At 44.2% G+C, this 12,735-nt stretch overlaps 1 protein-coding gene across 15 annotated transcripts in view; it reads left to right on the forward strand.

Moving 5' to 3' along the window:
• CNOT1 (CCR4-NOT transcription complex subunit 1) overlaps positions 1 to 12,735 on the forward strand; it is a 201,879-nt gene that overhangs the window by 127,488 nt on the left and 61,656 nt on the right. For 8 of the 15 annotated variants that reach the window (XM_068128263.2, XM_068128266.2, XM_068128271.2 and 5 more), the window contains 2 exons: positions 828 to 936; positions 5,321 to 5,508. In XM_068128263.2, coding sequence (XP_067984364.2) covers positions 828 to 936; positions 5,321 to 5,508 — 297 coding nt within the window. The remainder of the gene's footprint in view (positions 1 to 827; positions 937 to 5,320; positions 5,509 to 12,735) is intronic. The other 7 variants (XM_068128265.2, XM_078784867.1, XM_078784870.1 and 4 more) reach the window with 1 other exon arrangement.

The following is a 12,735-nucleotide window of genomic DNA, read 5'->3' on the forward strand; positions in this document are numbered from 1 at the left end:
CACCGACACCATATTGAGCTCGTGGGTATTACTCGTGTCGGTAAATTACCGGAGATGGCCTTGGAACAACCAAAAATGATACTTCCAGCAGGTGTGTAATTACCCTGTGCTCGCGAAGCGAAAAGCGGGGTTAAGCAATCTGTTGAGTACGTGTGCTGTGTGCCGTGTCCATTTTAAAAATTCATTTTCTCGGCTACCGTTGGTCCGATTGACATGAAATTTTACTGCAGGAGCGCCTCTGCCTGTAGACTGTTTTGCTGATAATTATGACATCATATGTCACGTGGTATGGATGCCATCTTGGAAAAACGTTACATCTCTATATCTCCCAAACCGCTTAATGGAAAAAATTGAAACGTGGCTCATTGTCAAGTACACCCCATGGGGAATAAGATATGTTTATGATGTCATAGGTGCCTCCATTATGACATCATAATTCCACAAGTACAGACAAGTGAAAATATTCTCCTCTTAAACTGCTTAACCTACCAGTGCAAATCTTTAACTTATTGATCAACTACCCATGGGAAATATAGTTTGATAAAAGTGACATCAGTCACTGGTCTGGCAGCCATATTGGATCAAAAGAAAAAAAAACCCTTCAAAAACAGAAGAGATGGCTTGCACCAAGTCCTTCTCAAGACTGCGCAGGGTAAGTATTCTATGAATTCCATCTAGTTGACGATTGGATTTGTGTGGGTTTTGCAGGTTTGCCATGGGGGCAGTTATATTTTGATCCTTTCTTTTAATGAAAAAAATTGACAAAATATGTACCGTTGTGAGATTTATGTTGTACATTTGATGACATGATCCATTGTTGGTTGTAGGTGCCTACTGGAATGCAGAGAAGAGTACAAGTACAACGTGGAAGCTGTTGAGCTTCTAATTCGTCACCACTTGGTCAACTTGCAACAGTATGATATCCATTTGGCTCAGGTGAGGTTTTTTTTTTTTTCAGGAATATGGGGGCTGGTGTTAAGACCATAATTTTTTTTATGCCTGGGTTGATGTACGTCTCTTACCGTGAAGTTGGGGATAAATCGGGATTTTAGAGTCAATACATTATTATTAACGAGCAATGGTAAATGGAGAAGGTGGATCAGACTCGGCAACGGTTGCTAGAGTGAGATGTGCATGGAAGAAGTTTCGGGAACTGAGTGGCGTGCTGACGAGGAGGGGAGTGTCGTTGAAGCTGAAGGGAAAGGTGTATGCTGCATGTGTGAGAAGTGTTATGATTTATGGGAGCGAGACATGGGTAATGAACGTAGAGCAGCAACGAAGGCTGGAAAGGGTGGAAATGCGAATGGTTCGGTGGATGTGTGGAGTATCGTTGAGAGAGGGGAAGACAAATGATGAATTGCGAAAGATGATGGGAATAGACCCTGTGATGGATGCTGTGAAGAGAAACAGTATGAGATGGTTTGGTCATGTGTTGAGGAAGGATGAAAGTGACTGGTTGAGAAGAGTGATGGAAATGAATGTAGAAGGAAGTAGAGGATGGGGAATACCGAGAAAGACTTGGCTAAAGATGGTCGAAAAAGAAATGCGGGCAAGGGGGTTAACAAGGGGAGATGCAGAAAATAGGGCAAAATGGAGAAGATTGTCATGGGGACCGCAAGGCAAACCCCCACTCTTGCAGGGAAAATGGCCTTAAAATGCCTGTTGTAACTAGCAATGGTACCCGCCCTATGGGCGGGGCTTCAATTGGGAAGCCCAAATGAAAAGTCAAAATATCAGAAATTGAAGGCTTTTTTTATTTTAAATGATTCATATAAACATCCGTTGAATCATCTCACACGCAAATCATCAAAATCTAAACAGTACACGGCGCCCATTTTTTTTTTTTTTTTTTTTTGTATACTGAATCGAGGCTCGTGAAAGAGTTGACATTTACTTCACAAACAAATCAACCAGACAAAAAATATATATAAAAAGAGGGAGCGGAAGACAAGATGGGGAGAGAAGGGGAAGCACACAAACACTTGAGAGCACACAACATTTGAGAGCAGGGAGATGTGTGGAAGGGAGAGGGCTTGGGGGGAGGAGGCGTGGGAAGGGGGGTGGGGGGGGGGGGTGGGAGAAGTATAAAAAACAAGGACCCCAAGGACTTCCAGGACAGAAGTTGGTATTTCTAAAAAGTGGAATTGGGGTGAAATTAGCGGGGGTAGAAAAGACCAAGGTTTTGGATGGGGGAAGATAAGAGATGGTGGTGAACAGCTGTTTTAAAGACCTGGAGGGTGGAGTGGGATTGAAGAGAGTGAGGGAGTTTGTTCCAGAGGCGGGAGAAAAGAGGAATGAAGGAGTGAAGGTGAGCAGAGAGTCTTGATTTTGGCAGTTTAACCATAAGAGGGTTGCAGGCAGATCTTGTGCGACCTGTAGGAATATTTGCGGGACGGAGCCCAGAGAGAGCTGGGGGGGGGGGGGGGCAAGGCCAGAGAGGAGTCGGTAGAAGACAGAAAGACCACCAACCTGCCTGCAGTGAGTGAGTGAGAGGCCCTTGGAGTTGGCTTCATCGCGGGAGATTCCAATGATTCTGAATGCTTTGGTTTCAACAGCGTGAAGACGAGCTAGGAGTGAGGCAGGAGCACCAGCCCAGAGGGGAGAGCAGTATTCCATTGAGCTGCGGATGAAAGCCTTGTTTGTATGTGGTGAGGAGCTCAGGTGTGCCAAGGAAGGACTTCGCACGACGGAGGATGCCCAGTCGGCGACTGGCTTTGGAGGCCAGATTTGAAATGTGGTTTTCCCAGGAAAGATCATGGCAGATAGTGAGACCCAAAAGCTTGAGTGACAGAACTTCTTGGAGAGGATTATTCAGAAAGTGGATGGGAGGGTTGTCCAGTCGGTCTTTTCGGAGAGACATCGTAAGAGTGTGAGATTTGTCAGGATTGAAAGACATGTTCCACTTGTTTGCCCAGTCTGTGATTTTGTCCAGGTCTGCAGAGAGTGAGGAGGCTGCAGACTGCCGATCTGAGGGATGAAGAATGGAGCGACAGAGAGTAGAGTCATCAGCAAAGAGATAGAGAGGATTTTCAAGAGAATCAGACAGATCATTGATGAAGACCAGAAAAAGCACAGGGCGCAGAACACTGCCTTGGGGAACTCCAGCCTGAACAGGAAGAGGAGATGAGAGAAACCCATTCAGGGCCACACGTTGACTACGACAAGAGAGGAAGTCCGCCAGCCATGCGTGTAGATTTCCATGGATACCAAAAGAGGAGAGTTTGGTGAGCAGAGCAGGGTGCCAGACCGTATCGAAGGCACGTGATATGTCAAGGGAGACGGCTCTAATTTCCTGTTTGACATTGAGGACCTCCATCCATTGTTGAGAAAGCAGAAGCAGCATGTCCAGAGTAGAGTGACCAGGTCTGAAACCAAATTGATGATCAGGGATCAAGCCATTGGAGAAGAGGAAAGATTTCATATCTGAAGCAATGATGGATTCCATGACTTTGCTGATAATTGGGAGAAGGCTGATTGGTCTGTAGTTGCTGGGATCTGTTTTGCAGCTTTTTTGTGCAAAGCGGTGATGTTGTCAGATTTCCAAGCAGATGGCAGATGACTTTGAGCAAAAGAGAGGGTGAAGAGAACAGAGAGAGGGAGTGAAAGAGCGGAAGGACAGGATTTTAGGACCCGTGGGCTGATGCCGTCAGGTCCAGTCGCAGAATCAGAGTCGAGGGTTGACAGAAACTTTTCCACCTTGTCAGGAGGAAAGGACACAGAGTCCAGGAGCAGCTGGGTACGACTGGGTATGGTGGGTACAGAGAGGGATGGGTTTTGGACAAGATTTAGAGGCGCAAACAGAGTTGAGGCATTCAGCTTTTTCACGTGCGTAGTCAGCCGTGTGGCCATTTGAGGTGAGGGAGGGGATGGAGGGGGAACAAACACCAGAAACAGATTTGACCAGACGCCACCAGGATTTGGAAGAGGGAGACAGATAAGAGAGTTCTGTCCTGAGAACGGAGAGATATTGTTTCCTGGCTCTCCTGAGGGTGGACACACACTTGTTTCGGGCTTTGTGAAAGGAAATGAGATTTCCTTCCGTTGGATTTGCTTTCCAGGAGACGAAAGCAAGTTGTTTCTGGGCAACAGCCTCACCACAAGATTCCGTGTACCATGGACGGGAGGAAGGGTATGACAACTGAAGACGAGATGGGATAAATCTGTGCATGAGAGAGAGCAATTTACTTTGGAAGAATTCCCAGGATGAGTTGATGTCAGAGGCGATAGAGATGGGAGACCAGTCCAGATGATTGATGGCTGCTTGAAGACAGTGCCAGTTGGCCTGAGTGAAATGCCAGACTCGTCGACGCTGAGGAGGCTCTCTGAGAATGGTCAGAGAGATGTCCACTTTAACAAGCACATGATCAGATGAGCCGATTGGAGCAGAAGAAGAGCAGCAGACATTTTCAGGGAAGTTAGTCATAACCAAGTCCAGAAGAGAAGATGCTCCGTTGACTGAGATCCGGGTCGGGAAATTGACAGATTGTGTCAGTCCCAGTGAGTCACAGAAGTCCTTTGCTGAAGAGCCATGGCTGGTGAGAGAGGTGCCCACACCCAGCCAACTGGCATGGTGACAATTGAAATCACCACATATGAGGAAGAGAGAGTTGGGATGGGTAGATAGAAGTTGCTCCATATTATCAGACAGCGAGCTGTAGATGGAGTCATCACTGTTTGGTGGACGGTACAACACACATATGAACAAAAGGTGGGAGCGAAGGGGAAGCTGTAGCCAAAGGTATTCCTGGGGGTGAGGTGGAGAGAGGGCAGTGCAGGGCGAGTGAGGAAGAGAGTTTTTTTTATAAAGATAGCATTTTGAGAAAAGATTGAATTCTGCAAAATAGAAGCGGCCGCTACACGTCTTTCTCAGTCGCACGTTTATGTGTGAAGAGTGCGCGCCGAATCTGTAACATGGAAGCGGCCGCTACACCTGTTTCTCAGTCACTTTGCACATGCTGCCGTGTTATTTCGGAGCCGCACGTTTATATCGGAAGAGTTTGTCAGGAGTCGATATACTCTCTCCTGGTACGTAGAATTTCAACAAAAGCTACATCACTGTTCATATCGGTAAATATTATTCCATCCTGTTTGGGAAAATTGGAAAACTTTAAAAAATTGGAAAAACAATACAGCCTATTTTACTCCAGGGGGTCCAAGGATTACCCACCCAAAATATTGTTGCGATCGGTTCAGCCGTTTTTGCGGTACCTTCGAACGGACGGACGGACAGATGGACGGACATTTGGTGAATTATAGTAATATAGGCTGTGATTCGTTGGGTCATGTCTATATTTTGCTAATCATTGTTCAATCGTCATAGGGTTTTTCCTCTTCACAGTGGATGGAGAATGGTTTGAACTACATGGCAGTGGCTTATGCCATGCAGCTGGTGAAGGTGCACCTGGTCGATGAGCGAAGCAACACCCACGTGACGGAAGCGGACTTCTTCCACACGATTGATGCACTGATGAGGATCAACGCGCACTCTCGTGGGAATGCTCCTGAGGGGTGTGTTTATTGCTGACTACCCATTCGCATTGATATGTGAAGTTGCCGAACGTTTTATTCCCCAATATGTTCGTTTGTGATGGATCAAGATTTGTTCATATGAAGGGGCGCTCTACATCTGACAAATAAAATGCATTTACTTCTTCATGCATCTGTATTAATCAAATTGGCACCCCTTTTATGACCTTTTCTAGAGCATTACTTAGTTCCCCCTAAGAACACAAGCGTAATCTAGCATGCACACGAGAATTTTTTTGAATGTTCCTCCTTTTCTATTTTTTGGCATTTTCTACCAGCTATGGAATGTCCCTTCTTTTCTGGAGTTTGTCACATGGCACATACCCTTATATAAAGGGGCCTTTTCTATGCCCCTGGCGTTTTCCTCAAGAATGGTAAAAGGAACCTGTGCAAAGGTCACGGTTATAACACGGATTTGGTCATGGTCACGGATATAACATACGAGTGGGGTCACCCGTGGTGACCCATGGGCATGTGAATCCCACGGGCATGGACGTGTGTGACATTTTGACATATTGAGTTCGATGCTGCACCTGCACATTCAGTTTTACAAAATGGTGATTTGCAATTCCACAAATGATGTAATTGACACAATTTATTTACTTCTGATAACATGTGAATGCATGTGCGTGCACATGGGAAATACAGTTTGAAATGTGTAATTAAATCTCATGTAAAATGTGACTTCAAGAGCTCAAATCTTCTCCCTCCCCACCCTCATCCCTCCCACATCATGCACGCACACTGCACAGGGGAGTGGGTCACACATGGGGGAGAGTGTGTCGCACACACACATGGGGGAGTGGGTCTCGCACACACGGGGGAGTGGGTCACACACGGGGGAGAGTGGGGGCCGCTTTACTCCTCCCCCCCTTATTCCTTTCCAACTCCTCCTCACTCCCTCCCCCCCTCCCCCAGTCTCCTCTCCTCTCCCCCAGTCTCCTCTCCTCTCCCCCAGTCTCCTCTCCTCTCCCCCAGTCTCCTCTCCTCTCCCCCAGTCTCCTCTCCTCTCCCCCAGTCTCCTCTCCTCTCCCCCAGTCTCCTCTCCCCTCCCCCAGTCTCCTCTCCCCTCCCCCAGTCTCCTCTCCCCTCCCCCAGTCTCCTCCCCCCTCCCCCAGTCTCCTCTCCCCCTCCCCCAGTCTCCTCTCCCCCTCCCCCTCCCCCAGTCTCCTCTCCCCTCACCCTCCCCCAAAAAAGAAAACATCGATGGAATGAATGGAGTGTTTAAACAGGATTACCTTTAGATGAATGAAACTGGAACGAATAAATATCTATTGGCAATTTCGAACAAAACTCTACCCCTCTCCCCACATTGTTGACTTTTTTGTGACGACTGTCATCAAACGGAAAAGTAATATACCTTAACGGAAAAGAAAAAGCGAATTTTTAATATATCTCGGCATTTTCCCGTGTGTGCGTGAATTTTCTCAATTATTGCTGAAACCGAGTCTAAAACCATTGATAAAAATGAAATCAGATGGTGAGTTAGAGTGAAGATAAATGCGTGAGAGAGTCTCGATGGCCTTTATGTTATTGGCCTTTGCAAATGCATTTCGTTCTATAAACGGAAGCTTTCATCAAATTTTATTCCTGTTTTTTTTCAACCGAGTCTAAAACCATGTTGGTGACTGAAAAATGTAATGAGATATCAAATTAGAGTTGAAATAAAACTGAGGGAGAGCAAGACACCACAGGCCTAACAAAAGAGGCCTCAAAGCTATGCGAGGAAACAAAATGGTAGATATTTGGTTTTGAAGCCCCTCCCTGACCGGGTGTAGCCACTCCCCCGGACAGACAATCACCTACGGAGAATATATATAGACTAGCGGGGTCACCCGTGGGAATCCCACGGGCATGGATGTGTGTGACATTTCGACATTGAGTTAGATGCTGCACATTCATTTTTACATAATGGTTACTGGCAAGTCATCAGATCCAGAAATGGTGTAATGAACACAATTTATTTATTTCACATAATATGTGACCCCTCACTCCTCTCCACCTGACACTCTCCTCTCTCCACCTGACACTCTCCTCTCTCCACCTCGCACTCTCCTCTCTCCACCCTCACGCATCTCCAATCCCACTACTCCTCACACTCCTCTCCAACCCCACTCCTCTCCAATACCTCCTCACACCCCTCTCCAATACCGCCTCACACTCCTCTCCAATACCGCCTCACACTCCTCTCCAATACCTCCTCACATGCCTCTCCAATACCTCCTCACACGCCTCTCCAATACCTCCTCACACGCCTCTCCAATACCTCCTCACACGCCTCTCCAATACCTCCTCACACGCCTCTCCAATACCTCCTCACACTCCTCTCCTCTCCAATCCCTCACACTCCTCTCCTCTCCAATCCCTCACACTCCTCTCCTCTCCAATCCCTCACACTCCTCTCCTCTCCAATCCCTCACACTCCTCTCCTCTCCAATCCCTCACACTCCTCTCCTCTCCAATCCCTCACACTCCTCTCCTCTCCAATCCCTCACACTCCTCTCCTCTCCAATCCCTCACACTCCTCTCCTCTCCAATCCCTCACACTCCTCTCCTCTCCAATCCCTCACACTCCTCTCCTCTCCAATCCCTCCTCTCCTCTCCAATCCCTCACACTCCTCTCCAATCGCGCCTCACTCCTCTCCAATCGCGCCTCACTTGCCTCTCCAATCGCTCCTCACTCTCCTCTCCAATCGCTCCTCACTCTCCTCTCCAATCGGCCCCCACTCTCCAACCCCTCGCTCCTGTCCAACTCCTCGCTCCTCTCCAAGCCCCCCGCTCCTCTCCAACCCTCACACTCCTCTCCAATACCTCCTCACACTCCTCTCCAATACCTCCTCAGACTCATCTCCAATACCTCCTCACATTCCTCTCCATTCCCTCCTCACACTCCTCTCCAATCCCTCCTCACACTCCTCTCCAATCCCTCCTCACACTCCTCTCCAATCCCTCCTCACACTCCTTTCCAATGCCTCACACTCCTCTCCAATCGCTCCTCACTCGCCTCTCCAATCGCTCCTCACTCGCCTCTCCAATCGCTCCTCACTCGCCTCTCCAATCGCTCCTCACTCGCCTCTCCAATCGCTCCTCACTCGCCTCTCCAATCGCTCCTCACTCGCCTCTCCAATCGCTCCTCACTCGCCTCTCCAATCGCTCCTCACTCGCCTCCAATCGGCTTTCCCCGTCTCGTTTCTCTCGTTTTTCTCCCGTCTCGTTCTTTTTCTTGCTCCAAATCGGCCCGTCTCGCCCGTCGGAATCGGAAATCGGCCCATCTTGCTTTCGTGCTTGCGCGTAAATAAATTGTGTTCATTACACCATTTCTGGATCTGATGACTTGCCAGTAACCATTTTGTAAAAATGAATGTGCAGCATCTAACTCAATATGTCGAAATGTCACACACATCAATGCCCGTGGGAGTCCCACGGGTGACCCCGCAAGTTTGCATTGACGTTCGTCGATGGACTCGTTCGCCCGTCTCATTCGTTTTCTTGCTACATCCTGTTCAAGTCTGCGTTCTTCATCGATCGTCTCATTCATTTTGGAAATAGAAGTTTCCACGCAGCGCATGAATTGTCACGATCCTCAAGAGGAATTTGTCTCGTGTCGTAATCATCAAATGATAAATGGCAAGTAAATTATATTGTGGAAAATTAAAGATTTCAAATAAACCCATTTAAAATGTATGCGCACATAACTAATAAAAAAAACGAAGAAATATCTCTCGGTAATTTCCTGAAACATATTTTACTTCCGGCTAATAGTAATAATGTTGAATGAAATAAAAACGAAGAAATATATGTCGGCATCATTGTTGACGTTTTTGTGACGACTGTCATCAAACGAAAAAGTAATATATCTTAACGGAAAAGCAAAAGCGAATTTTTAATATATGTCGACACGTTGCCGTCTGTGTCATGTTGGGCAGTGTATGATACACCATGACGCGATTTTTAAAAATATATCTCTGCATTTTCCAGCGTGTGTGGAATGTTCTCAATTATTGCTGACACCGAGTCTAAAACCATTGATAAAAATGAAATCATATGGTGAGTTAGATTGGAGATAAAGGCGTGAGAGAGACTCAATGGCCTTGAAGTTACAGGCGTTTGAGAATTCATTTCGTTCTATAAAGGGCAACTTTCATCGGATTTTCTTCCCGTTTTTTTTCAACCGAGTCTAAAACTATGTTAGCGACTGTGAAAAATGAAATGATATATCGAATTTGATTTGAAATAAAACTGGGAGAGAGAGCAAGACACCACGGGCCTACAAAACAGGCCTCAAAGCTATGCGAGTTAATAAAATGGTGGATATTTGTTTATAATTATATGAAGCCTCTCCCAGAATGGGTGGAGCTACTCTGCAAACCGAGTAAGCCACACCCTGGACAGACACCCAACAGACAGACAGACAGAATCATCTACGGCTATTATAATATAGATGTTAGCGACTGTGAAAAATGAAATGATATATCGAATTTGATTTGAAATAAAACTGGGAGAGAGAGAGCAAGACACCACGGGCCTACAAAACAGGCCTCAAAGCTATGCTTGTTAATAAAATGGTGGATATTTGTTTATATGAAGCGAAGGCTCTCCCAGAATGGGTGGAGCTATGGGTGGAGCTACTCTGCAAACCGAGTAAGCCACACCCCGGACAGACGCCCAACAGACAGACAGACAATCATCTACGGCTATTATATAATAGAGATAATTAATAGATCATGGAAATGGAGCTCAAAAAACAAAAACAATCTCCAAACCCCCTGCATTTACTCGTGCACCCCTTGCAAACAAAGTTAATTGTGCTGTGCAGTATGCACTTTGCAAATGTTGGTCCAAACCTCCCAGCTACTATATTTCATTTATTTTACATCGTATGAGTGTTTTTTATACCACTTGTTATACTTGTTTTAGACCACTTGTTCTTCTCAGCAACGTCACCTCTATACCATGGTGACATTAAATCAAGGGAGGCGCAAAGCACCCCTCCCTTCATATGGAACGGTTTCTCTGTATGCAACTTTAACATAGGGGCTGAAACTTCGTTTCTCAGCTTCTACTGGACGACATTGGCTGCAAATTTCAGAAGTAAATGCTTTGTTTGTCAAGGTAATATGCTCCAAATTTCAGGAATGACCGTTTCCGCATTCTTGAGTTTTATAAAGAAAATCCTCAAATTCACATTGGTTTCTGTCAGTCCGTCCATCCACCCAAAATGTGTTGGTGCTCATATCTCAAAGGCAATGCATTGAAACTAGCTGAAACTTGGAATATACATTGGCCAATACATCAGATTAATGGCTTTCGAAACAAATTACATGTGAGTGCCATCGTTTTTGCTCGACTCATAGGGGCGAACTCCAAAAGGTTGAACAAAGAAAAATTTGACACTGGTCGTAATCATTTTTTGGAAAAATTCCAGGGGCATATAGAAAAGGCCCCTTTATATGGTATGTGGCAAACCACAGAAAAGAAGGGACATTCTTGGGTAAAATGCCAAGGTCATATAGAAAAGCCCCCTTTATATGGTATGTGCCATGTGGCAAACTACAGAAAAAGAAGGGACATTTCATAGCTTGTAGAAAATGCAATACAATAGAAAATAAGGGACATTCAAAATATATTGTGTGCATGCTGGACTACCCTTGTGTTCTTAGGACCCAAGTAATGCTCTAGAAAAGTTCATATAAAGGGGCATCCTACATCTGGCAAATAAAATGCATTTACTTAGTCATGCAGCTGTATGAATGAAATTGGCGCCCCTCTAAAAAAATTAATCCGAACCCCAACATTTTTGCTCGAATTCCTCTAAAAAAAATTTTTTTAACCACATTTGGCATTCCAACCACTTTGTGTGTGTAATCACAGCATTCCCCTTCACTCTGTGATGATTTTTGTTCTTAAAAAAAAAAAAAAAAAAATATATATATATATATATATGTATATATATATGTATATATATATATATATGTATATATATATATATATGTATATATATATGTATATATATATATATATGTAGAAATATATATATATATATATATCTATATGTAGATATATATGTAGATATATAGATATATATATGTATGTATGTATGTATATATATATATATATATATATATATATATATATATATATATATATATATATATATATATATATATATATATATATATATATAACCCTAATAGTAACCCTAACAGCTCGGAAACCGCTGTAGTTTTGATTCCTGACATGCTATGGCGCTCAGATTTTAATATGTACTCAGGGTCACATTTGCATTTTAGCATACCAAATTTGAGGTTCTAGCTCAAATAACGGAAATATGGAAGGCATCATCTAAGCCTATCAGGAGTGAGATATAATTGTTTATTTTTAATTGGATTTCAAAACGATTAATTTAACACCTAACTTGTTGATATGAATGTCCAAATAATTATTTTTTCGTGTTTACAAGTAAAATGATGTAAAGTATGTTACTATGTTTATATATATATATATATATATTGATTGATTTATTTATTTTTCCAACATCGTTAAACATCGCTTAAGGCAGTGTATAAATACATCACTCGTTTCCAGTTTATTTTTACATTCCAAAACCTCATTTTTATTACTGTATGGAAAATTTACCTTATTTCTGTGCAGCACTTAAAACCAAAGTGTTTTTTAGTGTTTAGTTTTAAAGTGATTCAGCAAATCGTTAAAAGTGCTCTTTGAAAGAACAGAATGTGTTGGATCGTGCGCCATTTCACGAAGGTACCACACTCGCTTTGAATATCTCCGAAAATCTGCAACATCAGTCGAGTTACCGAAAATCTGCAACATCAGTCGAGTTATTTCCATTTTCCTCTGCAGAATTGTTTAATTCTGTCCGTTAATCCTTTAAAATCACCTGCTTCACGTTTGCACAGTACGAGCGTTTTGGTGGGAAACCAATTCGGCCTGTTTACTGTACGTGCAGGTTCTTGCTTCTGCACGAAAAGAGAAAGTTTTACTGCACACAATTTCTACTGTACCCAAAACGTTTTACTGTACACTAAATTTTACCGACTTGAGCCAAAATCAGTCCGAGTTCTTGGCATTCAGAGTCCAAGTGCGATCCTCCAAAAAGTGGTCTCGAGTCCAGATTTCAAATCTACATCACCAGTGCCATGGCAGGTGAGAGTTCTAGCTCTTCCATGAGCCTCGATTTTGTATACAAAA

Source organism: Myxine glutinosa, chromosome 9 (genome assembly GCF_964187855.1).
Source record: "Myxine glutinosa chromosome 9, kmMyxGlut1.1, whole genome shotgun sequence".
Lineage (NCBI taxonomy): Eukaryota > Metazoa > Chordata > Myxini > Myxiniformes > Myxinidae > Myxine > Myxine glutinosa.